Below are 25,729 nucleotides of genomic sequence, written 5' to 3'. Positions count from 1 at the left end.
TCAAAATGTCTATAACTGAGCTCACCTTCTCTACCAAATCTGGCTCTCCAATGCTCCCCGGGTCCTTAAAGGGTACCTCCATCTACCCTGGTCCGTTTCTAAAGCCAGGAACCCCGATCTCATTCTCGAGTCCTCCAACTTCTAGATACTCAATTTCTAAGTCTTGTAGAGAACACCAGCCACGAATCCGTTAAGTCTGCGTATCTCCGTTCACTGCTCACTGCCATCATCTTAGTCGGCATCACCGGCTCAGGTCTGTGCTACTTGCGGTAGTTACTCAAACGCTACTCCTTCCTCTGGTTTTGCTTCCCTCCAAGCCACGCCAGTCCCCACAGGGTAGCCAGTGTGCCCGCCCCAAAATCTCATTTGTCACTTGTTGCTTAAGACCCTGTAATGGTTTTTCCCTGCCTTTAAGAAAAAGACACAAGGCTCTCATCTCTTCTTTCCCTCTTGTGCCCAACATTTCAGCCATATTGTTATTTGATTCGACGCTTTTAGGCCTATTTTTCCGTTCCAAGCCTTTGTCTGTTTTTAGTGTTTCATAAGATAGGGCATGTCTGCTACCTGCGTCAGTATCACCTGAGATAATGTGAATTACTTACAAAGTGTGTGTTTAATTGTCCAGGTCTCCATTCGCCCTTGCCATGTAGATAACATATTTCAACACTAATGTCATCATTAGAACACATTATTTTGTGTTCTACATTTTTTTTTCAGTTACATTAAAAGTTGTTTTCTGATTGAACAAAGTTTTTGGAAATATGTTGAGAGCTGCAAAAAGAATAGAAGCTGATAGCTTTCGACAGTGATGTAATAAAGGAAAAATGGCCCCAATACTCAGCATAACGTTTCATTATTTTTTTTTAAATTTTTTTTTCAACGTTTATTTATTTGTGGGACAGAGAGAGACAGAGCATGAACGGGGGAGGGGCAGAGAGAGAGGGAGACACAGAATCGGAAACAGGCTCCAGGCTCTGAGCCATCAGCCCAGAGCCCGACGCGGGGCTGGAACTCACGGACCGCGAGATCGTGACCTGGCTGAAGTCGGACGCTCAACCGACTGCGCCACCCAGGCGCCCCTCATTATTTTTTTAAAGACAAATACCAATGCGTTAGATTTTTTACCAACAACTTTTATTAATCTACTGAGGAAAGATTATCTTATTGCCCATTACAGCTTACAAATTCTGCATTCAACATTTCCAAGAATGCATCACGGTACTTCTTTCTACTACGTTTATTTTCAGTGATATGTCATTTGCCAAAAGTCTAAATTATAGACTGAATTGTGTTTGAAAGGGTTCTTGATAGTTTCATTTTCCAGTATGAGTTTTCTTATATAAATTGTAGATAAAGGCATTTCTACTTTGACTTGAAGCCTGGGAGACTTCCCAGTGTGAGCATTTTAAGGCTGACTAAGGCATATGTGATCACGGAAGTCTTTCCTTCCATCATGATACTGAGAGTGTCCTATACAGTGACAATCCTCACATGTCCTGTAACGTTGCTCTATGAGGAAAGGGGTTCTCATGTTCATTTCATTGAATTGCTTCTCTAACATGAATCATCTAGTATTTCCCAAATGGCTTCCTCCTCCTGGTAAAGACTTGCTCCCTTCCTGCTTGGTTTGCTCAGTGTTCTGTGCATTTGAAGCCTTGAGCTTTGGCTGAAGGTGACAGAGTTTCTCCCCTGTGGGAACTCTTGTGTCTATAAAGGTTAAAGCTGAGGCTGAAGGTTCTTCTCCATTCATTACATTTATAGGGTTTTGCTCCGGCGTGTATTTTCATGATGGCTAAGGTTAGAACATCAGCTAAGGGCTTTACCACATAGATGACATTCGTGTAGTTTCTCTGCCGTGTGAATTCACTCAGGCTGTTTCAAGGATGAGTCGTTACTGGGGGCATTTCTGCTCTGATTATAGGCAAAGGGTTTTCCTCCTGTGTGAATTCTCTGCTGTGAACAGAAGTTAGCTCTTGGGCTGAAGCGTGTGCCACGTTCGTTACATTGGTAGGATTTCTTTCCAGTTAACACATGCTGGATCACTTGAGCTGTGGGTATTTCCCCATTCTCAAAGAGCTCCTCTCCAGTGTGAAATCTCTGCTACTAACGGGGACAGGAGAGGACATGAAAGGCGTGCCTGCATCCACTCGTCTATTCATTTTTCTACATATGAATTCTATGTTGATCCTTCAACGATGGTCTCCAAATAAAGTCTCTGCCGCATTGGTTACACTCACATGGTGTGATACTCTCCTCCGTGTAAGCGTTTTTCTTCATAGCATGTCAACTGCACAGGCATCTGATCAATTCTGGGGGCTTCACTATGTTTCAAGCACTCGATATATTGTCCACATTTGCTCAAATGTTATCTTCTAAGGACTCAGGTTGTGGTTTTGAATTCAGGGTATTCCTTCCTTCTCCAGATTCATACTATCCAAACCTTTCTGCTGAAGCAGCACACTTTCTCTCCATTGAAAACACTGCAGTTTCAAATTCCAGGGATACAAGGCTGCTCACATGCATGAATCTAGGCCCTGGAGCCCAAGGGCTGACACTGTCAATACCAAGTGCAGTGTGACGAGCTTAGGGCTCCCTGGGACATAAGACGTGTCACAAGTAACTATCATGCCAGGAAGAGGTTACAAGTGCCACAAGAAAGAGGCACATGAGGGAAAATACATCAATACTCTCCGTCAAAGGCTTTGGATAAGTAAGAGAGAGACATACTTATATTAAATGGTTACACTCCTGGCATGTGCGTGATGATTATCAAACATCAACCTGACTGAGTGCTGGGTAAGAATGACTGATCCCAGACTGATGCCGTGTCACCAGTTATTTTAAGAATATTATTAAAGGAGGTCTAAGAGCGACGCCTGGGTAGCTCAGTTGGTTAAGCATCCAACTCCTGATTTGGGCTCAGCTCATGATCTCACAGTTGTGAGATTGAGCCCCATGTAGGGCTCTGCAAGAACATGGAGCTTGCTTGGGATTCTCTCTTTCTCTCTCTCTCAAAATAAATAAAATAAACATAAAAAAAAAAAGAGGTCTAAGAAACTTCTTTAAGGTGTTTTTAAGATCAACCTAAGAAATATAAGCAAGGCCATTATATATCAAGAAAGCTTAACAAGTAATATATTTTGGACTGCCAATAAAAGGTTAGAACCCAAAGAGTGGAAATAGGGGGTTGTAAACAGAGTAATAGTCCCTGCCTGCAAATCATGGAAATGTCTCTTCAGAGAGTAGGTAAAGCGTGTCCCTTCTTTAGTGGCCTTATTCATTTCCTTTTTAAAAAATATTTATTTTTTTATGTTTTATTTTTTATATTTGAGAGAGAGACAGAGAGACAGAGAGAAATTAGGGGAGGGGCAGAGAGACAGAGGCAGAATCTAAAGCAGGCTCCAGGCTCTGAGCTGTCAGCACAGAGCCTGACGCAGGGCTCAAACTCATGAACCGTGAGATCATGACCTGAGCCGAAGTTGGACGCTTAACCGACTGAATCACCCAAGAGCTCCCCAAAATATTTATTTTTGAGACAGAGAGAGAGCTCAAGCAGGGGAGGGACAGAGAGAGAGGGAGACAGGATCCAAAGTGGGCTCCACACTGATAGCAGAGAGCCCGATGTGGGGCTTGAACCCACGAACTGTGAGATCATGACCTAAGCCAAAGTTGGACGCTTAACCAACTGAGCCATCCAGGCACCCCTCATTTCTTTTAAAATGCACCAGGAAGCATGAATTCTCCAGGCCCAGAAAATAAGTTCAAACCAGAAATAAACAGGCAAATAAGAATTTCTAACAAATGAGACCACGGGCAATATTGCTGGGTTTCAGTAACTGACCCTACTCATACTCTGAGCTGTAGCATTCCCTTAGCTGGAAGGCAGGCTGAACATCTGTGGACTAATTATAGCTTATAAACTTATCTGAGAAACCAATCTCTTAATTAAAAAAAAAAAATCAAATATGAGGGACGCCTGGGTGGCTCAGTTGGTGGAGCCTCTGACTTCGGCTCAGGTCACGATCTGTGGTCCGTGGGTTCGATCCCCATGTCAGGCTCTGTGCTGACAGCTCAGAGCCTGGAGCCTGCTTCGGATTCTGTGTCTCCCTCTCTCTGCCCCTCTCCCGCTCATGCTCTGTCTTTGTCTCTCAACAATAAATGTTAAAAAAAAATCAAATATGAGGTCTTAATTAAGACAGAAAATTAAAAGCATGATTAGGATTTTATTACTAAGAGTGGTTACTAATGAGAGGGATGATTCTCCATTTATATAACAGGATGGAAATAACAGCCCAGGATTTTAAACAACAGGTTAACTTTAAAGCCAACTACACAACTTGTTAGCCAGGAAGACGTGTTCTTTACATTGAACACTCCCGGAGTCCTTCTCTTCCTGACACTGTTCCCGGTATAGTTTATTTCCTATCCTACAAGAGTTTGTCTTAGAAGAGCAATTAATGTCACTTCAAAACGTGACAACAATTTCAAAACAGTTTTTTTCTTTACCAAATTAGCACATCCCTCGCCGTAAAACAAAAGATTACATAATGCTTCCTGCACCGAACTTTGGCAGCCTGCCCCAGGTCAGTAACTTGGATGCTTTGTCCAGGCAAACAACTCCCAGGCTGCCAGAGTGGTCATGATTTCCTTCATCAAGCATTCTCACACTGCCTTTGACACAGGAATCCTTTTTCAGTTTAAAAGTGGAACGTTGGGGCGCCTGGGTGGCGCAGTCGGTTGAGCGTCCGACTTCGGCCAGGTCACGATCTCGCGGTCCGTGAGTTCGAGCCCCGCGGCGGGCTCTGGGCGGATGGCTCGGAGCCTGGAGCCTGTTTCCGATTCTGCGTCTCCCTCTCTCTCTCTGCCCCTCCCCCGTTCATGCTCTGTGTCTCTCTGTCCCAAAAATAAATAAACGTTGAAAAAAAAAAAAAAAAAAGTGGAACGTTTCTGGGGCTCCCGGGTGGCTCAGTCGGTTGAGCGTCTGACTCCCATGTTCGGCTCAGGTCATGATCTCACGTTTTGTGGGTTCGAGCCCCACGTGGGGCTCTAAGATGACAGCATAGAGCCTGCTTGGGTTTCTCTCTCTCCCTCTCTCTGTCTGCCCCTCCCCCATTTGTGCTGTCTCTGTCTCTCTCAAAATAAGTAAATAAACTTAAAAAAAACTTTTAAAGTGGAACGTTTCTCAGGACCCGAGATGACCTTCCTAGAGTCAAGAAAAGGCCATGTGAATAATAAAATACTGTAGTTTCAAGTTCTGGGGATGTAAAGTTGCTCACATGCAGGAATCTGGGCCCTAGAGCCCAAGGGCTGACACTCCCAATATCAAGTGCAGTGTGGTGAGCTCAGAGCTCCCTGGAAGGGGCAGAAGACATCACAAACGACTCCAATGTCAGGAAGAGGTTACAAGTGCCACGAGAAAGAAGCAGGAATGTCAGGCAGGTTCACATGACAGAGGGAAAACTGATGGCTGGGTTGCCTTCACTGTTACTAGTGGCTCTGCTGGACATTTTGGAAATGAACAGACTTGTCAGCAAAATCACTAATGGGGTGGGTATATTTCAATCTGGAAAAACTTACAGAGATAGGGGGACGACAGATAACTCTCCTCAGTCTATTTTCTAATTGAAAAAAAATTGATATTCCTGACATTACATTTACTACTCGAAACAAAACAAAACAACAAAACAAAACAAAACCTCCTAGAAAATATAAATGGAAACATCATTGGAAAAATAAGTAACGTAGGAAATACTTATTAATGCTATTTTGCTTATTACCTAAATATTTCCACAGTGCCCAGCTTTTTATTTTTATGCTATGAGTCTTCTGATTTTTCCTATCAGTACTTATGGGTGCTTATTACATGCCAGGCATGGTAATTGGCACTGGGAATAGAGGGGTGAATGAAACACACTTAGCTGTGACTTTCCTGGAAGAATCACACAAACAATTATACAACCACAAACCGTGCTAGATGATGTGAAGGAAAAGTACGAGGTACTTTCTTGCCTGGGAGTGGCAAGGAAGTCTTTCCTAAAGAAATGACATTTATGGTGAGGCCTGAAGGGTGAGTAGGAATAAAGCAGGGGAAGGGAGTGGAGGGCTTGGGTGGGAGTGTTTCAGGAAGAGGCAAGAACAGGTCCCGAGGGTGTGAAGCAAGGAAAGGCATAGTGCAGAGGTGGGGGGAGTGGGCAACAGAGATCAGAGCCTTGAAGGACATGCTAAACATTTAGGACTTTATCCCCAAAGCAAAGGGTTTCAAGTAAGAAGTGACATATTGAGGTTTACTCAATCTGTTCCTTTGCTGCTACTGAGAGCCAAGAATGGCCTGGTGGAAGGAAGAAAGCCAAAGACCAGTGGGAGGCTCGCACGTCGTAGTTCCGGTGAACTCGGGTGGTTTCCTGCTTGGAGCGGTAGCAGTCGAGTGAGAGGGCAGTTGGCTAGCTCAAGGCATGCTTTAGAAGAGGAAGACTGAGACTTGGTGAGTGGGTGCATGCCTGTGTCGGGAGCTGAGGGAGATGATTCCCAACTGATGGACGGATGTGCCATTTACTAGAGAGGAAGTTGGAAAAGACGAGATCCAAAGGCCCAATGATGAGTTGAGTTTGAGATGTCTGCGAAACATCTCGGTACAGATGTCAAGTAGGAAGTTGGATACTCAGATCTTGGGGCTCAGAAGGGAGGTCTAGAGATACGAATTTGAGGACTCCTGGCAGGTAGATAGCATCCAAAGCCATGGACCATAGGTTTGTGGGGCAGGAAGGAGGAGAGAGGAGAGGAAAGGAGAGGAGGGGAGGAGAGCGGAGGGGAGGCGAGGAGACGGGAGACTTAGGGACCAAGGACCAAACCCTGGGGGGGGGGGGGGTCATTGATATTTAGCCCTTGTGTGACAGCTCTGGATATCGTGCACAACTATTTGCATGTGAAACCAGGTATTATGCCTCACTATCATACTGTATGCTAATCTCAAATTCTAAAAAGAATGCACAGACCCTCAGTTTTAAATGACTGCGTATAACCTGAAACATCATTCAGGAGAGGTGGAAAAGATGGTAGGGCCCCCACCACCTCTATGGAGCAAGCAACCAGAGGGACAAAATCTGTTTTCTGCCCAAACAATTGCACAAAGTGTCTTCCGGAGAAGTGCCGCTCCTGAGCCTAGGCTGTTGTGCGCCTCGACCAAGTGAGGGATCGGAATGAGAAGGCCAATCAACCCCGCAGGAAAGCCCAAACGTAAGCCGTCCGAGACCTTGCGCGGGTGGTTGCCAGCAAGGCCCAGTGAGGCCTGAGCAGCCCTGTTTAAAGACGGAGGCATCCCTGAACCCGGAAGTTCCCGGCAGGTCTTATTACGCTCCCCCCTTTCTTCCTTGTTTCCCAGGACTGCGCTGAACACCCCTGCCCCTCCCCCTCCAGGCAAACAAATCTCCGCTTTTCCACCTCTGTGCCTTTGTTCACCACCTGCGAGGCACTTCACTCTCACCTCCACCTTACGTACACTCTCAAAGTCCACCTCTGATGCTACCGGATCTCTTCCAGGTGGAAATAATTTCTCCCTTTCCACTATTTCCATCACCGGTTATTTGCACCTCTCTGAGCGCTTCGGGCTTTCCACCCTGGGCTACAGTTACTTGGGTATATGGCTTATATTCTCCCCCAGGCTGTGAGCTGCTAGAGAGCTGTGGGCGTGTCTATATTTGAGGTTCACAACAACCATCGGAGCCGGTTTTGCTTCCGCAGAGAAGACAAGGGATGCTCCTTTCTGAGGCATTTCTTTCCGCTGTGATTCAGAGGACGGTAATGTGCGGCGGTACGAGAAGGGAGCAGGAAAACACTGATCTATTTCCTTGTATTCCTACAATACCAATATACGGCTCACAGCAACACAGACTGGGCCATTAACTCTGAAATTCCTAAAACAGAGCACATCCAGAATCCTGAATTAGTGAATAAAAGGGAAAGAAGCCACGGGATAGTTTCTTCTTTGTTAGCAGTAGGCATTCAAAGACCAAGAAAATGTCAATGCATCATTTTTAAGCTTCTTCACGGTAGAGGATAACCACACCCTACTGTGAGCAGGAGACTGAAGACGGCAGACCCCTGGACGGTCTTCTTGCGGTCTAATGCTTAACAAGCATCAGTATATTTTAACTGCTAGCCCATGATTTGTGTGTCCCTTAAAGAGACAGGGAGTCTGCTGGTGAAGGGTTACCCACAGCAATCCTAAAAACTTCACAGCACATGTTCAATCCCAGTGAAATCCCAAATGTTTTAGTATGGAAGAAAAATCCAGATGCATCTAAGCCAGCTGTTCCTATCTGGAGCTAGAAAAGTACTGGTGAAAATAACAGCCTTCGCTGTCCCTGTTGGGACTTACCTCTTTGGTAACACAAGGGAGCGATACTGCCAAATTACAAAACTTCACAGCGTCATCTGTTTGTTCAAGATCGATGTAACACTAGAAATGAAAAGTCGACAATGTGAAAGGGAATCCCATTTTTATGTAATGCATTCAAAGTGATCTTAAAACAAGTGGTCTTCCTTACCTTGGCCAAGAACAAGTAATTGGACTTAGAAAAACCAGGGTGTAGTTCTTCAACCTGATTTTAAGAGAGAACAGAAAAAAGAATAAATGGGGCAATATTATAACAACCAGTAAAGAATCAGATATTAACCAAGTTGTCTGAAAAATTTAGATTGGTTGTATTACATCTGACTCGTTTGATCAATTCAAGTATGGTGGAAATACAGCTTTTGAGATTATCCATTAAAATGAGATTATTATTGGGGCGCCTGGGTGACTCAGTCGGTTAAGCGTCTGACTTCAGCTCAGGTCATGATCTCACAGTTTGTGGGTTCAAGCCCCACGTTGGGCTCTGTGCTGACAGCTCGGAGCCTGGAGCCTGCTTCGGATTCTGTGTCTCCCTCTTTCTCTGCCCCTCCCACACTCATGTTCTGTCTCTCTCTGTCTCAGAAATAAATAAACATTTAAAAAATGAGATTATTGGGGCGCCTGGGTGGCGCAGTCGGTTAAGTGTCCGACTTCAGCCAGGTCACGATCTCGCGGTCCGTGAGTTCGAGCCCCGCGTCAGGCTCTGGGCTGATGGCTCGGAGCCTGGAGCCTGTTTCTGATTCTGTGTCTCCCTCTCTCTCTGCCCCTCCCCCGTTCATGCTCTGTCTCTCTCTGTCCCAAAAATAAATAAACGTTGAAAAAAAAATTTAAAAAAAATGAGATTATTATTATTAAGCTCATAGAGCTTATGAAACAATGAGATCCTTTAAGATTTCAGGATTCCTTTGTATAACCTATCCTTTCTCTTTTTTTCTTTTCGAGGACAGAAACAATTGGCGATACATGCTCCCAAGACAAGTCCTATACAGTTTAGTCTATTTAGGAGACAATTAGAGGATGATAGGTATCCCATGACAAACATCCTCCACCACGTTAGTATTTGATTTCTTATGATTTCAACACATCCCACGGGCTGAATAATATCTAAAGTCCATCGCGTCAAGTATTTTTGAAGAAAAGACAGACCCGGGAAACAACTAGTCCAAGTAGCAGACCTACTTACAAATTTTAATAAGTGGGTATTATGAAGGCACTTTACTAAACTCTTATGCACATCTACTAAACTTTTTTTTTAATGTTTATTTGTTTTTGAGAGGGAGAGAGAGAGAGAGAGAGAGTGTGAGCAGGGGAGGAGCAAGAGAGAGAGGGAGACACAGAATCCAAAGCAGGCTCCAGGCTCTGAGCTGTCAGCACAGAGCCCAGTGCGGGGGTTCGAACTCACAAACCGCAAGATCATGACCTGAGCTGAAGTCGGATGCTTCACCGACTGAGCCACCCAGGCACCCCACACATCTACTAAACTTTTATGCATCAGTTCCCTTTCTTTATCTCTGGTGAATAAGAATTCTTGCAGGCATCTGGCATTGTTACTAGAGAGCACTTCTTAGAACCTAAGTTAATCTTCGGTCAGCTGCTGCTGTATTAAGGACCAATGCAAATAAGCTCCCAATCTGACCTTGGAACCCAACCCAGAGAGACGTAGAACCCAAGCAAAGAAGGTTACTTTTTTTTTAATGTTTATTATTTATTTTGAGAGAGAGAGAGAGAGAGCAGGGGGAGGGACAGAGAGAGAGAGAGGGAGAGAGAGAATCCCAAGCAGACTCCGTGCTGTCAGTGAAAAGCCCAATGTAAGGCTTGAACCCATGAACTGTGAGCTCACAACCTGAGCCGAAACCAAGAGTTGGATGCTTAACTTCCTCCAGGAGCCCCAAGAAGGTTACTTTAACAAATTTACAAAGATATGCATGTTTTACAAGATACAAGTGATACGAACATTTCCAAAACTAAAAAGTGAGTGCTTCTTTGTTCTGACTTTATTTTCAATTTCAATCTCATCTCCCAGGGGTAACCACTATCAACAGTTTGACATGAATCTTACCAGACCCTTTATCAAGCATACACAAGTAAAAAAAAAAAAAATTCACTTTGGAAAAAAATGATTATGGGACCATTTCTGTATATTGGTCCAAAACGTTTTTTCCCACAATGTATCACAGACACATTTCTGTGTTTGCATACACAGATCTACCTCATTCCTAAGAGGTGTATTTCATATTACACATATGCCGTAATTAAGCATTCTTTATTACACATTTAGACATTTTTTTACTGTTACCAATAATGATCAGTGAAATACTTTCTCCTGTATACTTGTGTACAAGTGTGATTATGTCTGTAGAAGAGATTCCTGGAAGTTGAATTGCTGAGTCAAAGGATACATGCATTTTAAATTTTTTTTTTTCAAAGTTTATTTATTTTTGGGACAGAGAGAGACAGAGCATGAACGGGGGAGGGGCAGAGAGAGAGGGAGACACAGAATCGGAAACAGGCTCCAGGCTCTGAGCCATCAGCCCAGAGCCTGACGCGGGGCTCGAACTCACGGACCGTGAGATCGTGACCTGGCTGAAGTCGGACGCTTAACCGACTGCGCCACCCAGGCGCCCCAGGATACATGCATTTTAAAGATGGATACTATTGGGTGGATCTAAGACTTAGGGGGCTGAGGAGTTCACATCTTTGGTAAAGGGCATATACTCTACAAAACCCAAAAGGGAAGGATCCTAGGATAAAGTGTCTTGGGCTGGAGAGTCAAACTGGGTGTTTATTCTTTAGGACCGAGTAGATGAACAGTGTGTGGATCTGGCCAAGAACTTGCTAGTGAAACAGCAAGGCTGCCAACAGATGGGAGGACACCGTCAAGTTCAATCCTAGCCACAGCCTAGAAAAGCCTAGAGAGCCACCCATGGTATTGATGAGTTCTGGTTCTGCTGGTTCTCTCTCGTCCAATCATTTCCATCTCTACTCTTCAAGTCTACTAAGTGTATTTTTTAAGTCTCTCTAAAAGGAAGACTTTGATTAAACTTTGTTCTGTTGCACCTTCTTCTACGTCCAGTAGTTGCCCAGCTCTGTCCAAAACCTGTTCATAAAACTTGCTTCAACATATGAGAATAAGCAGCTTATTTCTTTTTTTTAGTTAATTATTTTTTTAAATTTACATAAAAGTCAGGCTATAGCGCAACAATGATTTCAGGAGTAGATTCCTTAATGCCCCTTACCCATTTAGCCCATTTCCCCCTCCCACAACCCTCTGCTTGTTATCTATATTTAAGAGTCTCTTATGTTTTGTCCCCTCCCTGTTTTTATATTATTTTTGTTTCCCTTCCCTTATGTTCATCTGTTCTGTGTCTTAAAGTCCTCATATGAGTGAAGTCATATGATATTTGTCTTTCTCTGACTGACTAATTTTGCTTAGCATAATACTCTCTAGTTCCATCCACATAGTTGCAAATGGAAAGATCATTCTTTTTGATTGCCGAGTAATACTCCATTGTATATATATATACCACATCTTCTTTATCCATTCATCCGTCAATGGACATTTGGGCTCTTTCCATACTTTGGCTATTGTTGATAGTGCTGCTACATATATAGGGGTGCATGTGCCCCTTCGAAACAGCACACCTGTATCCCTTGGATAGATACCTAGTAGTGCAATTGGTGGATCACAGAGTAATTCTATTTTTAATTTTTTGAGGAACCTCCATACTGTTTTCCCGAGTGGGTGTACCAGTTTGCATTCCTACCAGCAGTGCAAAAGAGATCCTCTTTCTCCGCATCTGTTGTTGCCTGAGTTGTTCATGTTAGCCATTCTGACAGGTGTGAGGTGGTATCTCATTATGGTTTTGATTTGTATTTCCAGGATGATGAGTGATGTTGAACATTTTTTTTTATGTGTCTGTCTGCCATCTGGATGTCTTCTTTGGAGAAGCGTCTATTCATGTCTTTTGCCCATTTCTTCACTGGATTTTTTTTTGGGGGGGGCGGTGTTGAGTTTGATAAGTTCTTTATAGATTTTGTATACTAACCCTTTATCTACTATGTCATTTGCAAATACCTTCTTCCATTCCATTGGTTGCCTTTTAGTTTTGCTGATTGTTTCCTTCGCCATGCAGAAGCTTTTTATTTTGATGAGGTCCCAATAGTTCAATTTTGCTTTTGTTTCCCTTGCCTCTGGAGACGTGCTGAGTAAGAAATTGCTGCTGCCAAGGTCAAAGAGGTTTTTGCCTGCTCTCTCCTCTAGGATTTTGATGGCTTCCTCTCTTACATTTAGGTCTTTCATCTGTTTTGAGTTTATTTTTGTATATGGTGTAAGAAAGTGGTCCAGGTTCAATCTTCTGCATGTCGCTGTCCAGTTTTCCCAACAGGATTTGTTGAAGAGACTGTCCTTATTCCATTGGATAGTCTTTCCTACTTTGTCAAAGAGTAGTTGGCCATATGTTTGTGGGTCCATTTCTGGGTTTTCTATTCTGTTCCATTGATCTCAGTGTCTGTTTTTGTGCCAGTACCATACTGTCTTGATGATTACAGCTTCGTAATAAAGCTTGAAGTCCGGGGGTGTGATGCCTCCAGCTTCGGTTTTCTTTTTCAAGATTGCTTTGGCTATTTGGGGTCTTTTGTGGTTCCATACAAATTTTAGGATTGTTTGTTCTAGCTCTGTGAAGAATGCTGGTGTTATTTTGATAGGGACTGCTTATTTCTTTAATATTAGCATTTTAATCCTGCATATATACCTTAGCACTTATGTTTAATTAGCCATCCTGATTATAAATCAGAACATCTCTTTCTTTTTGTGCTCATGGTTAAAAAAAAAAAAGAAGCCGCCAAAGGTACATAGGCTACTAACAACACCAACTTCCTAAAATGGAGCAGATTCTAACTTTTTACCAAAGGGCTTGCCTAAATAACAAGGAAGGTAGTTATTTAGGTAAGTACCTAATGCTCAGTAGAATGTTCTAGTTAAGAAGCAGTTCCTAGCTAGGCTCTTAGAACACCCTATAATAATACCTGGCAGAGAATATTGTAGCTGTTTACTTGGTCTTGGCTGTACAAGTTCCCTGGAGACAGGAGCTGCATTGGTCATTTCTGCATTCCCTACGTTGGCCATGCTGGTACTAGGTATGTGCTTAATAAACATTACTGAATAAGCTAGCATTGTTTTAAAAACATCTCATAAACTCAAGCCATAGCCCTCCACCATATCAGGGCATAGAAGAAGGCTCTGCAGGTGGTAAAACCACTCAGGGAGATCCAGAGGTCTTATGTTGCAAAGAGTGAGTGAGATCAGGGCCGCCCGTCTATCCCCCAACACTGCCACACCTGTTATCTATTACACACACCCAGGCACTGATTTCAGGCTGTCAACCACGCCATGGGCTGCACAGGAATAGCTCTGAGAGCTTTAAAAACACTGATCAGGTTTTAAAAACACTTTGTTGTGACCCAATAATTCCATTCCTAGGTACTTACCAAAGAAAATTAAAAACATGTCTACACAAAAGCTTGCATATGAATGTTCATTGAAGGTTTATTAATAATAGCCCCAAATTGGACACAACGCAAATGTCCACCAATGGGCAAATGCATAAGCAGACTGTGGTATATCCACAAAATGGAATATTACAAGGCAGTAAAAAGGAACTATGGATACACCGATGAAATGAATGAATCTCAAAACATTATGCTGAGCAAAGGAAGCCAGATACTCAAAGTAAAAGCTCAATGATTCCATTTATATAAACTTTTAGAATAGGTCAAAAAAACAGAAAAGCAGATCAGTGGTTGCCTGGGGCAGGGGCTGAGGGAAATTGACAGCAGAGGGGCAAAGAGAACTCTTGAAAGTGATGGAAATGTTCTAAATCTTAAAATGGTGGTGGTTACCTGAGTGTATTAATTTGCCAAGCTTCAATGAAGTGCACACTTAAAATGGGTGCATTTTATTGAATATAAACTATATCTTAATATATTCAAAGATTCTGAAATAATTAGTCTGGGTCATGGTCTAGGCTGGCATTTTTTTTTCAAAGTTCACCCACTTATTATTTGAGAGAGAGAAAGAGAGAGAGCGAGCAAATTGGGGAGGGGCAGAGAGAGAGGGAGAGAGAGAATCCCAAACAGGCTCTGTGCTGACAGTGTGGACTCCATGCAAGGCTCAGTCTCAGCTCTCCAGATGATTCTAATGTACAGCCAAGGTTGAGAACCACTGCCCGAGGGAATTATCAGAATTTTGGATGAGGTGGGAAGCATGCTACAGTTTGAAAGAATTCCCACAGAGGATTCACAGATGACTCCTGATCTAAAATCACCTCCCTGGATTGCTGTGATGCTGTGGGAGGATCAGATTTCACCAGTTATAAGAGCAAAATAATAGCAGTGAATGTTTATTTGTAGTTAGAGTAGTTAATGTGCGAGGTCCTGGGCCAAGAAAATTACAAGCATTATTTGATGAATTGTACCACAAATCATATAAAGTAGGTATTCATCTGCTTCACAGATGAAGAATTTAAGATTAGGAGAAATAAAGAAACACGGCCAGGTCACAGGGACAGGGAGAGGCCCAGATCTCAAACTGATTCTAAAGCTAATGCTCTACATCTCTCCAGAACTGAGAGGGATGGTCTAGGGACACATTCCTGGCCCCTATGAATCCTCTTTGGAGAGACAGAGCTGGGGACAGGAGTCCTACAGTCTAGGGTCCAAAAACACGACTTCCTACTGGGACTAGGGGTTGCAGACTCTCCTAGGGCATGGGATCCAAGTTCCTTCTCCTCCCCATACCTCCCAGATTTCTCACTTCCTCCCCAGCCTTTGCCCTTAGCACTCTGGGTTCCTCAGTACCCCCAGATGTTGCAGTCAATGTAGAAGGGAGCTTTCCTGATGCCTTCTGACTCTCTGAACAAACACCACCAAATGCATTTTCAGACAGAATCTAAGTCAAGACTGAATGGGGAGGTCCCCAAGATGGTTTGTCAAGGTGTTTACATTTTAATAACATTAACATTTTCTGAGCTGATATGGAGCACTTCCTAGGAGCTAGGAAATCGCTAAGTAATTTACTTGTATTAACTTATTTAACGTTCACAACAACACTCTGAGTCAGGTACTATTCTCTCCATGTTATTGATGAACTTGAGAGAAAGGTTAAGAAACTCGTCTAATGTTAATCAGCCGGTAAGTGGCAGAACTGAGATTTAACCAGGTGGTCTATAGAGTTCTAGAGGTTGCAATCCTTACCTCTACATCGCTGGGCCTCTGATCACTTTTGATTTTATCTGTGTAATATTTCAGGTATATTAGCACCTTAAGAATTTGGGGGCAGTGTCCTAAAGATCTGATCCCCCATTTATAACTGCTACTATGGAGAAATGAGTTTCAAGCCCCAACGACATTTTTCCTAATTAGCTTAGCACCTTCTATGAACCATTTAGCTTAAATATACCCATGATCTATATTCTTTTTTTTTAATGTTTATTTATTTATTTTGAGAGACAGAGAGAGAGAGAGAGAAAGAGAGAGAGAGAGTGTGTGTGTGCGTGTGTGTGTGTGAATGGGGGAGGGGCAGAGAGCAAGAAAGAGAGAGAGAATCTCCAACAGACTCCACACACAGCATGAAGTCCAACTTGGGGCTTGATCCTACGACTGTGAGATCACGACCTGAGCAGAAATCAAGAGTTGGTCACATGACCGACTAAGCCACCCAGGTGCCCCTACTATGATCTGTATTCTTATAAATTTAAAATGAAATAACAAATTACCAGTGGTGGATAAAAGGTGAAGAAATAAGGATGATACAGTTTTAAACTACATTCATGTCTTTGGTCTGCCATTGTGTGACACTAGAAAAAATTAAGTTCCTGAGGTCTTGATTTCCTTTTTTTAAGTTTTAATTTAATTTTAATTTAATTTAGAGAGAGAGAGCATAGGTAAGGGAGAGGGGCAGAGAGAGACAGAATCTTAAGCAGGTTCCATGCTCAGTGCAGAGCCCGATGTGGGGCTCGATCCCATGACCCTGGGATCATGACCTGAGCCAAAATGAAGAGTTGGATGCTCAACTGACTGAGCCACCCAGGTGCCCCTTGATTTCCTTTTTATAAAACAAAAAAGATCACATTAAATAAAAAATAAGAAACATCTGGCCTTTGTACTTTTATTCCCTGTACTTTTTCCCACTGGACTCATGCTTAAGCTCAGAACATTTATTTTTTTCCACAGAGCACAGTAGGTAGGCACTAAGCATTCATTCATAAATGGAAAGTACAATGAAATGTACCTGTGATCTTAGAATATGTGTTCCCCAAATCCCTTTCAGTTCTACAAAATTGATCCCTAAGATACAACAAAAAAATATGAGAAGGTACAAAATGTTGGACAATACAATTTAGAGTCTGATTTTGTCTCTATTGTTACAAATCTGAAATAGGTAGACGAAAAAGATGAAACATCTTAGTCTCTATAAGATTCTATAACTGGTTCCAGAGAAAGATAAAGGGATTAGCCTACCAGAAAGTTGATTATATGCACACACATATATTACTGTTTAGAGTTTTATTATACATTTTAAGACAGGAATGAAAATACTGGTTTGGTCTGATACCCTAAGAATGTTCTAGAGAACTGTCTGCAACCTGTAGAATGGCTTTTGAAATAACTCTCCCTTTTGGCATCTTTTAGTTCTTTAAGATTAAACTGGTTCTTTTTTTTTTTTTTTAAAGGTTGAACATATTTTTTTTTTTAATTTTTTTTTAACGTTTATTTATTTTTGAGACAGAGAGAGACAGAGCATGAACGGGGGAGGGGCAGAGAGAGAGGGAGACACAGAATCTGAAACAGGCTCCAGGCTCTGAGCTGTCAGCACAGAGCCCGACGCGGGGCTCGAACTCACGGACCGCGAGATCGTGACCTGAGCCGAAGTCGGCTGCTTAACCGACTGAGCCACCCAGGCGCCCCAAGATTAAACTGGTTCTATATTAGGCTCATTACGAGAATTTGGAACCAAGTCTAATAATCAGGGCATGAATGCTTTTGCACATGCTCACACAACCTGGAGAGCTGCTCTTGGATTTGGTAGTAAGGGCTGTACCTAGGACCTAGGGAATAACTAGCTGCTCTGGGAAGCAGTTTGGACATGCTAAAACTAGGACTCCACCCCAGGCTTCCATTGGAGATCTACATGAAGAAGGGTAGGGGGGACTAACGCAGATCATATAGCCAGTTCGATACTAAAATAATGGATACACAAAATATACCTTAAGGAAATTTTGCAAAGCTTCTTCTACAGTTGAGGATGGTATTTTTCCAAACAGAGTAGCAGCCATTTTTTTCTCAATCCAGCTCAGTTTCGAGACCTGCAAATATGAAGCAACATCATTCTTAGAGAGTTTTCACTTTTTGAATGAAGAATCTCTCCTCAGTTAGATGTGTGTGTGTGTGCGTGTGTGTGTGTGTAGGTGTATATGTGTGTGTATGCGTATAATACATAAATATGAACATATTCCTAAATAACATACATGACAGAGATCAACTTAATGATATTAATATTGTACCTTCCCTTTTTTATAATTCTAACAAACTATGAGCTCTAAAAAGCACTGGTTACCAAACCAATTTAAAATACTCATGATGAGGGGTGCCTGGGTGGCTCAGTCGGTTAAGCGTCCGACTTCAGCTCAGGTCACGATCTCACGGTCTGTGAGTTCGAGCCCCGCATCGGGCTCTGGGCTGATGGCTCAGAGCCTGGAGCCTGCTTCGGATTCTGTGTCTCCCTCTCTCTCTGCCCCTCCCCCATTCATGCTCTGTCTCTCTCTGTCTCAAAAATAAATAAACGTTAAAAAATTAAAAAAATAATAAATAAAATAAAAAATAAAATACTCATGATGAGATGTGTGTTCAATCAGAGTCAGGGGTGGGGATGGGGAATAATGCTGATCCTGTTTGTTCACGTGATTCAAGAGTCTGAGATGGCCATACAGTATTTCTTTGCATGGAGTATAGGAGCTACCAGACCCCACCTTTTCTTTCTTACTGCCTACTTCCCGCTGCCAACCTGATCCAGAATACAGCATCACAGAAATGTAAATAGAACAAGGATCCTCAACCCGGGGGGAGTGTAGAGCGAAGTCTCAGTATACATATTTACAATCCAGGAGAAAAATTTTTTAACCAATAACCACCAAAATTCAATTTCCTGTTATCATTTATTTTTTGCTTCCTTCCCCCATCATTTTATTTTAATTCCAGTTGAGTTAACATACAGTGTTATGTTAGCTTCAGGTGTACAATATAGTGATTCAACACTTTCATATATCACTCAGTACTCTACGAGATAAATGTACTCTTTTTTTTTTTAATTTTTTTTTTTTTTACCATTTATTTATTTTTGAGACAGGGAGAGACAGCATGAATAGGGGAGGGTCAGAGAGAGAGGGAGACACAGAATTTGAAACAGGCTCCAGGCTCTGAGCTGTCAGCACAGAGCCCGATGCGGGGCTTGAACTCACGGACCGCGAGATCATGACCTGAGCCGAAGTCGGATGCTTAACCGACTAAGCCACCCAGGCACCCCAAGATAAGTGTACTCTTAATCCCCTTTACCTATTTCCCCCATCTACCCGCCACTGCCCCTCTGGTAACCATCTGTTTGTTCTCTTAGTCAAGTGTTTGTTTTTTGGTTTGTCTCTTTTCTTATTTCCCTTGTTTGTTTCTTGAATTCCACATATGAGTGAAATCATAAAATATTTGTCTTTCTCTAACTTATTTCACTTAGTGTTAAACCCACTAGATCTGTCATGTTGTTGCAAATGGCAAGATTCCATTCTTTTTATGGCTGAATAATATTCTACTGTGTATAAATACCACTTCTTCTTTGTCTATTCATGTATCAATGGATACTTAGGTTCCTTCTATAATTTGGCTATTATAAATAATGTTGCAATAAACATAGGGGTGCATGTATTCCTTGGAATTAATGTTTTTGTATCCTTTGGTAAATATCCAGTAGTGTGATTACTGGATCATAGAGTAGTTCTATTTATAATTTTTCAAGGAACCTCCATACTACCTTCCACAGTGTCTGCACCAGTTTGCATTCCCACCAACAGTGCATAAGGGTTCCTATTTCTCTACATCCTCACCAACACTTGTTATTTCTTGTGTTTTTGATTTTAGTCATTCCAATAGATGTGAGGTGATATCTCATTGTGGTTTAGATTTCCATTTCCCTGATGATGAGTGATGTTGAACACTTATTCATGTGTCTGTTGTCCATCTGTATATCTTCTTTGGAGAAATGTCTGTTCATGTCTTCTCATGTTTTAATTGGATTATTTGTTTTTTGGGTATTGAGTTGTATACGTTCTTTATATATTTTGGATACTAACCCTTTATCAGATATGTTATTGGCAAATATATTCTCCCATTCAGTAGGTTGTCTTTTAGTTTTTTTGGTTGTTTCCTTTGCTGTGTCGAAAATTTTTATTTTGAGGCAGTCCCAATAGTTTATTTTTGCTTCTGTTTCCCTTGCCTCAGGAGAATCATCTAGAAAGATGTTGTTATGGCCAATATCAGAGAAATTACTGCCTGTGCTCTCTTCTAGGATTTTTATGGTTTCAGGGCTCACATTTAGGTCTTTATTCCATTTTCACTTTGTGTATGGTGAAAGAAAGTGATCCGGTTTCGTGGTGCTGTCCAGTTTTCCCAACACCATTTGTTGAAGAGACTGTCTTTTTCCCATAGCATATTCTTGCCTCCTTTGTCAAAGATCAATTGACCATGTAATTGTGGATTTACTTCTGGGCTTCCTATTCTGTTCTATTGATTACATGTCTATGTTTGTGCTAGTACAAACTGGTTTGATTGCTACAGCTTTGTAATATAACTTGAAGTCTGGAATTCTGATGCTGCCACTTTTGCTTTTCAAGAATGCTTTAGCTATTCAGGGTCTTCTGTGGTTCCATACAAATTTTAGGATTGCTTGTTCTAGTTCTGTGAAAAATGCTGTTGGTATTTTGATAGGGATTGCATCAAATATATAGATTGTTTGGAGAGTACAGACATTTTGACAATATTTGTTGTTCCAATACATGAGTATGGATGTCTTCCCATTTCTTTGTGTTATCTTCAGTTCCTTTCATTAATGTTTTATAGTTTTCTGAGTACAGGTCTTTCACCTCTTTAAGTTTATTCCTAGGCATTTTATTATTTTTGTTACAATAGTAAATGGGATTCTTTTTTTAATTTTTAAACATTTTATTCATTTTTGAGAGACAGAGAGAGACAGAGTGTGAGTGGGGGCGGGGCAGAGAGAGAGGGAGACACAAAATCTGAAGCAGGCTCCAGGCTCTGAGCTGACGGCACAGAGCCCGACGTGGGGCACGAACTCACGGACTGCGAGATCATGCGCTAAACCAAAGCCAGACGTTCAGCCAATTGACTCACCCAGGTGCCCCGGGATCATTTTCTTAATTTTTCTTTCTGCTGCTTTTAGAAACTCAACAGATTTCTGTACATGGGGATTTCTTGTCCCGTGACCTGAATGAATTCATTTATTAGTTCTAGTAGTTTTTCGAGGAAGTCTTTATTTTTTCTTTTTTTTTTTTTTATTTATTTATTTTTGGGACAGAGAGAGACAGAGCATGAACGGGGGAGGGGCAGAGAGAGAGGGAGACACAGAATCGGAAGCAGGCTCCAGGCTCCGAGCCATCAGCCCAGAGCCCGACGTGGGGCTTGAACTCACGGACCGCGAGATCGTGACCTGAGCTGAAGTCGGACGCTTAACCGACTGCGCCACCCAGGCGCCCCATATTTTTTCTATATATAGATTCTCCCAACTGCAAATAGTGAAAGTTTTACTTCTTCCCTACCAATTTGAATGCCTTTTATTTCTTCTTCTTCCCCTTCCCCTTCTCCTTCTTTTTGTCTGATTGCTGTGGCTAGGACTTCCAGTACTATGTTAAATAAAAGTGGTGAGAGTGGACATCACTGCACTGTTCCTGACCTTAGGGGAAAAGCTCTCAGCTGTCTTTCCACATAAGGCCTTTATGATGTTGAGGTATGTTTCCTCTAAAAACCAACTTTGTTGAGCACGTTTATCATGAATGGATATTTACTCTGTCAAATGCTTTTTCTGCATCTATTGAAATGTTCATATGGTTTTTGTCCTTTCTCTTAATAATGTGATGTATCACACTGACTGATTTGCAAACAATGAACCACTCTTGCATGCCAGAAATAAATCCCACTTGATCATGGTAAATGATTTTTTGAATCTATTGTTAGATTTGGTTTGCTATTATTTTGTTGAGGATTTTTGCATGTATGTTCACCAGAGATATTGGCTTGTAGTTATTTTTTGTAGTGTGTCTTTATCTGGTTTTGGAATCAGGGTAATGCTGGCCTATTAGAATGCATTTGGAAATTTTCCTTCCTCTTCTATTTTTAAGAAAAGTTTGACAAGAATAAGTATTAACTCTTCTTTAAATATATGGTAGAATTCACCTGTGAAACCATCTGGACTTTTATTTGTTGGGAGTTTTTAAATTACTATTTAATTTCACTGCTGGTAATCAATCTGCTCAAATCTTGCATTTCTTCCTGTTTCAGTTTTGGTAGGTTATATAGTTTCTAGGAATTTATTTATCTCTTCTAGGTTGTCCAGTTTGTTGGGATAAATTTGCATAATATTCTCTTATAATCCTTTGTATTTCTGTGGGGTCAGTTATTTCTCCTCTTATGTTTCTATTTGAGTCCTCTTTTTGTTTTTGTTTTTGTTTTGTTTTTTTTTTTTGATGAGTCTGGCTAGGGGTTTATCAATTTTGTTGCTCTGTTTAAGGAACCAGCTCCTAGTTTCACTGATCTGTCCGTCTTCCTTCCTTCCTTCCTTCCTTCCTTCCTTCCTTCCTTCCTTCCTTCTTTCCTGCCTTCCCTTCCTTCCTTCCCTTCTTTTTCTGTATCATTTATTTCTGCTCTAATCTTTATTATTTCCTTCCTTCTGCTGGATTTGGGTTTTGTTTGTTCTTCTTTTTCTAGCTCTTTTAGTTGTCATGTTAGGTTATTTGAGATTTTTCTTGCTTCTTGAGGTAGACCTGTATTGCTATAAACTTCTCTCTTAGGACCACTTTTGCTGGACCCCAAAGATTTTGTATTATTGTGTTTTCATTTTCATTTGCCTCCATGTATTTTTTTATTTCCTCTTTAATTTTTTGGTTGACTCATCCATTGATTAGTAGCATATTATTTAACCTCCATGTATTTGTGTTCTTTCCAGATTTTTTTCTTGCAGTTGATTTCTAGTTTTACAGCATTGTGGTCAGAAAAGACGCATGGTATGACTTTTTGAATTTGTTGAGACTTGTTTCATGGCCTAACATGTGATCTCTTCTGGAGAATGTTCCATGGGCATTTGAAAAGATATACTTATTTTTATTGCTTTTGTGCTTTCTACCTTTCTTACTCTTATTGATGGTTTTTCCTTTCCACTCACAGAGTCCCCTTTAACATTTCTTATAGGGCTGGTTTAGTAGTCCTGAATTCTTTTAATTTTTGTTTGTCTGGGAAACTCTATCTTTCCTTCTATTCCGAATGATAGCCTTGCTGGATAGGGTATTCTTGGCTATAGATTTTTTCTTTTCAGCACTTTGAATATATCATGCCACTCCCTTCTGGCCTGCAAAGTTTGTGTTGAAGAACCTGTCTCTAGCCTTATGGGGTTTCCCTCATATGTAACTGTTTTATTTTCTCTTGCTGCTTTTAAAATTCTTTACCACTGCTTTTTGCCATTTTAATTACTATATGTCTTGGTGTGGACCTCCTTGGGTTGATTTTGTTGGGGGATCTCTGTACCTCCTGGATCTAAATTTCTGTTTCCTTCTCCCAAATCAAGAAGTTTTCAGTCATTGTTTCTTCAAATATTATGCCCTCTTTTTCCTCTTATTCTTCTTCTGGGATCCCTATAATGCAATTGTTAATTACATTTGATGGAGTCACTGAGTTCCCTAAGTCTATTCTCATCTTGCATAATTTCTTTTCTTTCACTTGCTCAGCTTGATTCCTTTCTATTACTCTGTCCTCCAGATCACTGATTCGTCCTTCTGTTTCTTCTAGTCTGCTATTTATTCCATCCAGTGAACTTTTAATTTCAATTATTGAGTTCTTCAACTCTGATTGGTTCTTTGCTATTTCTGCGTTAAGGGTCTTGCTGATGTCCTCCACTCTCTTCTGAAGTCCAGTGAGTAGCTTTGTGATCATTACTCTAAATTCTCTATCAGGCATTACTTATCTATGTTTCCCTTAGGTCTCTTGCTGTCATTTTGTCCTATTGTTTCATCTGGGATATATTCCTCTGTCTCCTCATTTTGCCTAACTCTCTGTGCCTGTTTCTCTGTGTTAGGAAAGTCAGATATATCACCTGCCCTTGAACATAGTGGGCAGGGTGTGTACCCTTAACAAGGTGGTGCTGGTCCTTTTCCACAGGAGATGTGCAGCTGCTGTCAAGACAGGGGCCAGCTGGGCCACTCTGCAAAGCACATGTGGGCAGGGGCACGGTGCTTGCAAGTTGTGTGCGTCAGTCCTCTTCTACAGGGGATGCACAGTATTTTTTGCTTCCTTTTAAAAACTTTTCTTTTTTCCCAAATATGAATATCAGAGGTTTACCATAAAAGATTAAAAGGATTCAGAAATGAATACTTAAGAGGGTACTGATACTCTCTCAACCCCATCAAGTGCCTTCCTTCCCAGTATCATCTTCTAGGTTTCTAGTAGCCATTAACCTCTATTAAACAAAATTATTCCCTTGCTTTCCTACATAGTGTTACTTATTGCTCTGTTTATTTTTGCTTTTTTTTTTTACTTTAAAAAAACGATCCCATGTTGTTTATTTCTTTCTATGACTTATTTTTTCACTTATTATAGTTTTAAGATTTTATCCAGGTTGCTGAGTGTGACTGAAGTTCTGTCATTTAAATAGCTGTGAAACATTCCATCATTTAAACATATGTCAGTGATTTTTCATCCACTCTTTTGCAAATGGACATTTGGATCTTTTTCATTTTCTTGCTCTTAGGAGCAAGGCTGCTGCAGGCATTCTTGTACATGCCTTCCAGAGTACATTTGCAAGACTTTCTCTAGCGTAGGCACCACTGTGGGTCATATGGTAGGCAAGTAATCAGATTTAAAAGATAGTATCCGATTATTTCCAAAGCAGCATGCTCCTACAACAATGCAAAAGTTCCTGTTGCTCCATATCTTTGCAACATCTTACACTGATATTTATAAATTTTATCAAATGAGTAAGAATAAATGGCATCTCCTTGTTGTTTTTTAATTATAATTTCTTATTTCAAGACTTATGTTTCTTAAGTTGTTTTATTTCAAAATTTGAATTTAATTGCATTATGATCAGGAAACCTGTTTGATATCAATTCTTTGCAATTTATTAAGACTTGCTTCATGACCTCATATTGATCAATGTTGTCAACACTCTACATATGCTGGAAAAATGTGTACCCTCCAATGGTACATTATTTTTATATGTGTATTAGATCAAGGTTATTAAATGGGAAGCTCCAATGTTTTACATACTTAATATGTTTTTTTGACTTCTTGTTTTATTAATTACCAAGAGCACATGAAAATTTAGCACTGTGCAATATCCTTTCTTCCCTTCTGTGTCTTTTTATCTTTCCTTCATATTTTCTATCTCTTTGTTCCTCTGTGTGCACTCCAGGCAACTTTTTCAGATTTACCTTAAAGTTCACTAATTTTCTCTTTAGTGGTGCCTATCAACTGCTAAATCTTTCCACTGAGTTTTCTTTTAATGTGAAATAATAGACTTTTATACCAAAATTTATCTTATCTTTTTTCTAATCTACCTGGTCAGTTTTGTAGTCTCATGCTCCTCATCCATTCCCCCCTCCCCGATTCCTTTTATTTGAAAAAAAAAAAAAAAACCCACACTGTATAAGTAGCTATTTAACATTGTATATTCCACGGTTCCAAAATCTGAAGTCCTTTTAGATCTATTCCTGATTTTGGTTTCTGTTGACTGTCATACTTGATGCCTTATTTCTTTGTATATTCTATTATTTTTGACTGTGACCTCATCATCCTTGGGCTACTCTGCAGTTTTATAAGACCTATGTGCATGTATATTCTTCCAGGGAAGATCAACATTAGCTTCTGCCGTTTGTTTATGCCATGAAGATCAGGATCCACTTTAAATCAGAATTTCCTTCTTGGGTTTTTGTTTGCTTGTTTGTTTTTATTTTTATTTTTATTTTTTGGAACTTTTAAAGAATTTATTCTATGAAAAAGAGACCAGGTGATGGCCAC

The 25,729-nt window shown here is 41.0% G+C and overlaps 1 protein-coding gene across 6 annotated transcripts in view; it reads right to left on the bottom strand.

The window, feature by feature from the left end:
- Positions 1-25,729, bottom strand: part of RMDN2 (regulator of microtubule dynamics 2) — a 78,816-nt gene that overhangs the window by 3,097 nt on the left and 49,990 nt on the right. For all 6 annotated transcript variants that reach the window (XM_040496544.1, XM_040496547.1, XM_040496545.1 and 3 more), the window contains 3 exons: positions 17,653-17,751; positions 8,544-8,597; positions 8,375-8,455 (listed from right to left, as the gene is read on the bottom strand). In XM_040496544.1, the coding sequence (XP_040352478.1) occupies positions 8,375-8,455; positions 8,544-8,597; positions 17,653-17,751 (234 nt within the window). The remainder of the gene's footprint in view (positions 1-8,374; positions 8,456-8,543; positions 8,598-17,652; positions 17,752-25,729) is intronic.

This window comes from Herpailurus yagouaroundi, unplaced genomic scaffold (assembly GCF_014898765.1).
Source record: "Herpailurus yagouaroundi ecotype Mexico unplaced genomic scaffold, PumYag 188, whole genome shotgun sequence".
Lineage (NCBI taxonomy): Eukaryota > Metazoa > Chordata > Mammalia > Carnivora > Felidae > Herpailurus > Herpailurus yagouaroundi.
Note: the sequence above shows the minus strand (reverse complement) of the source record. Positions and strands in the feature narration are given on the sequence as shown.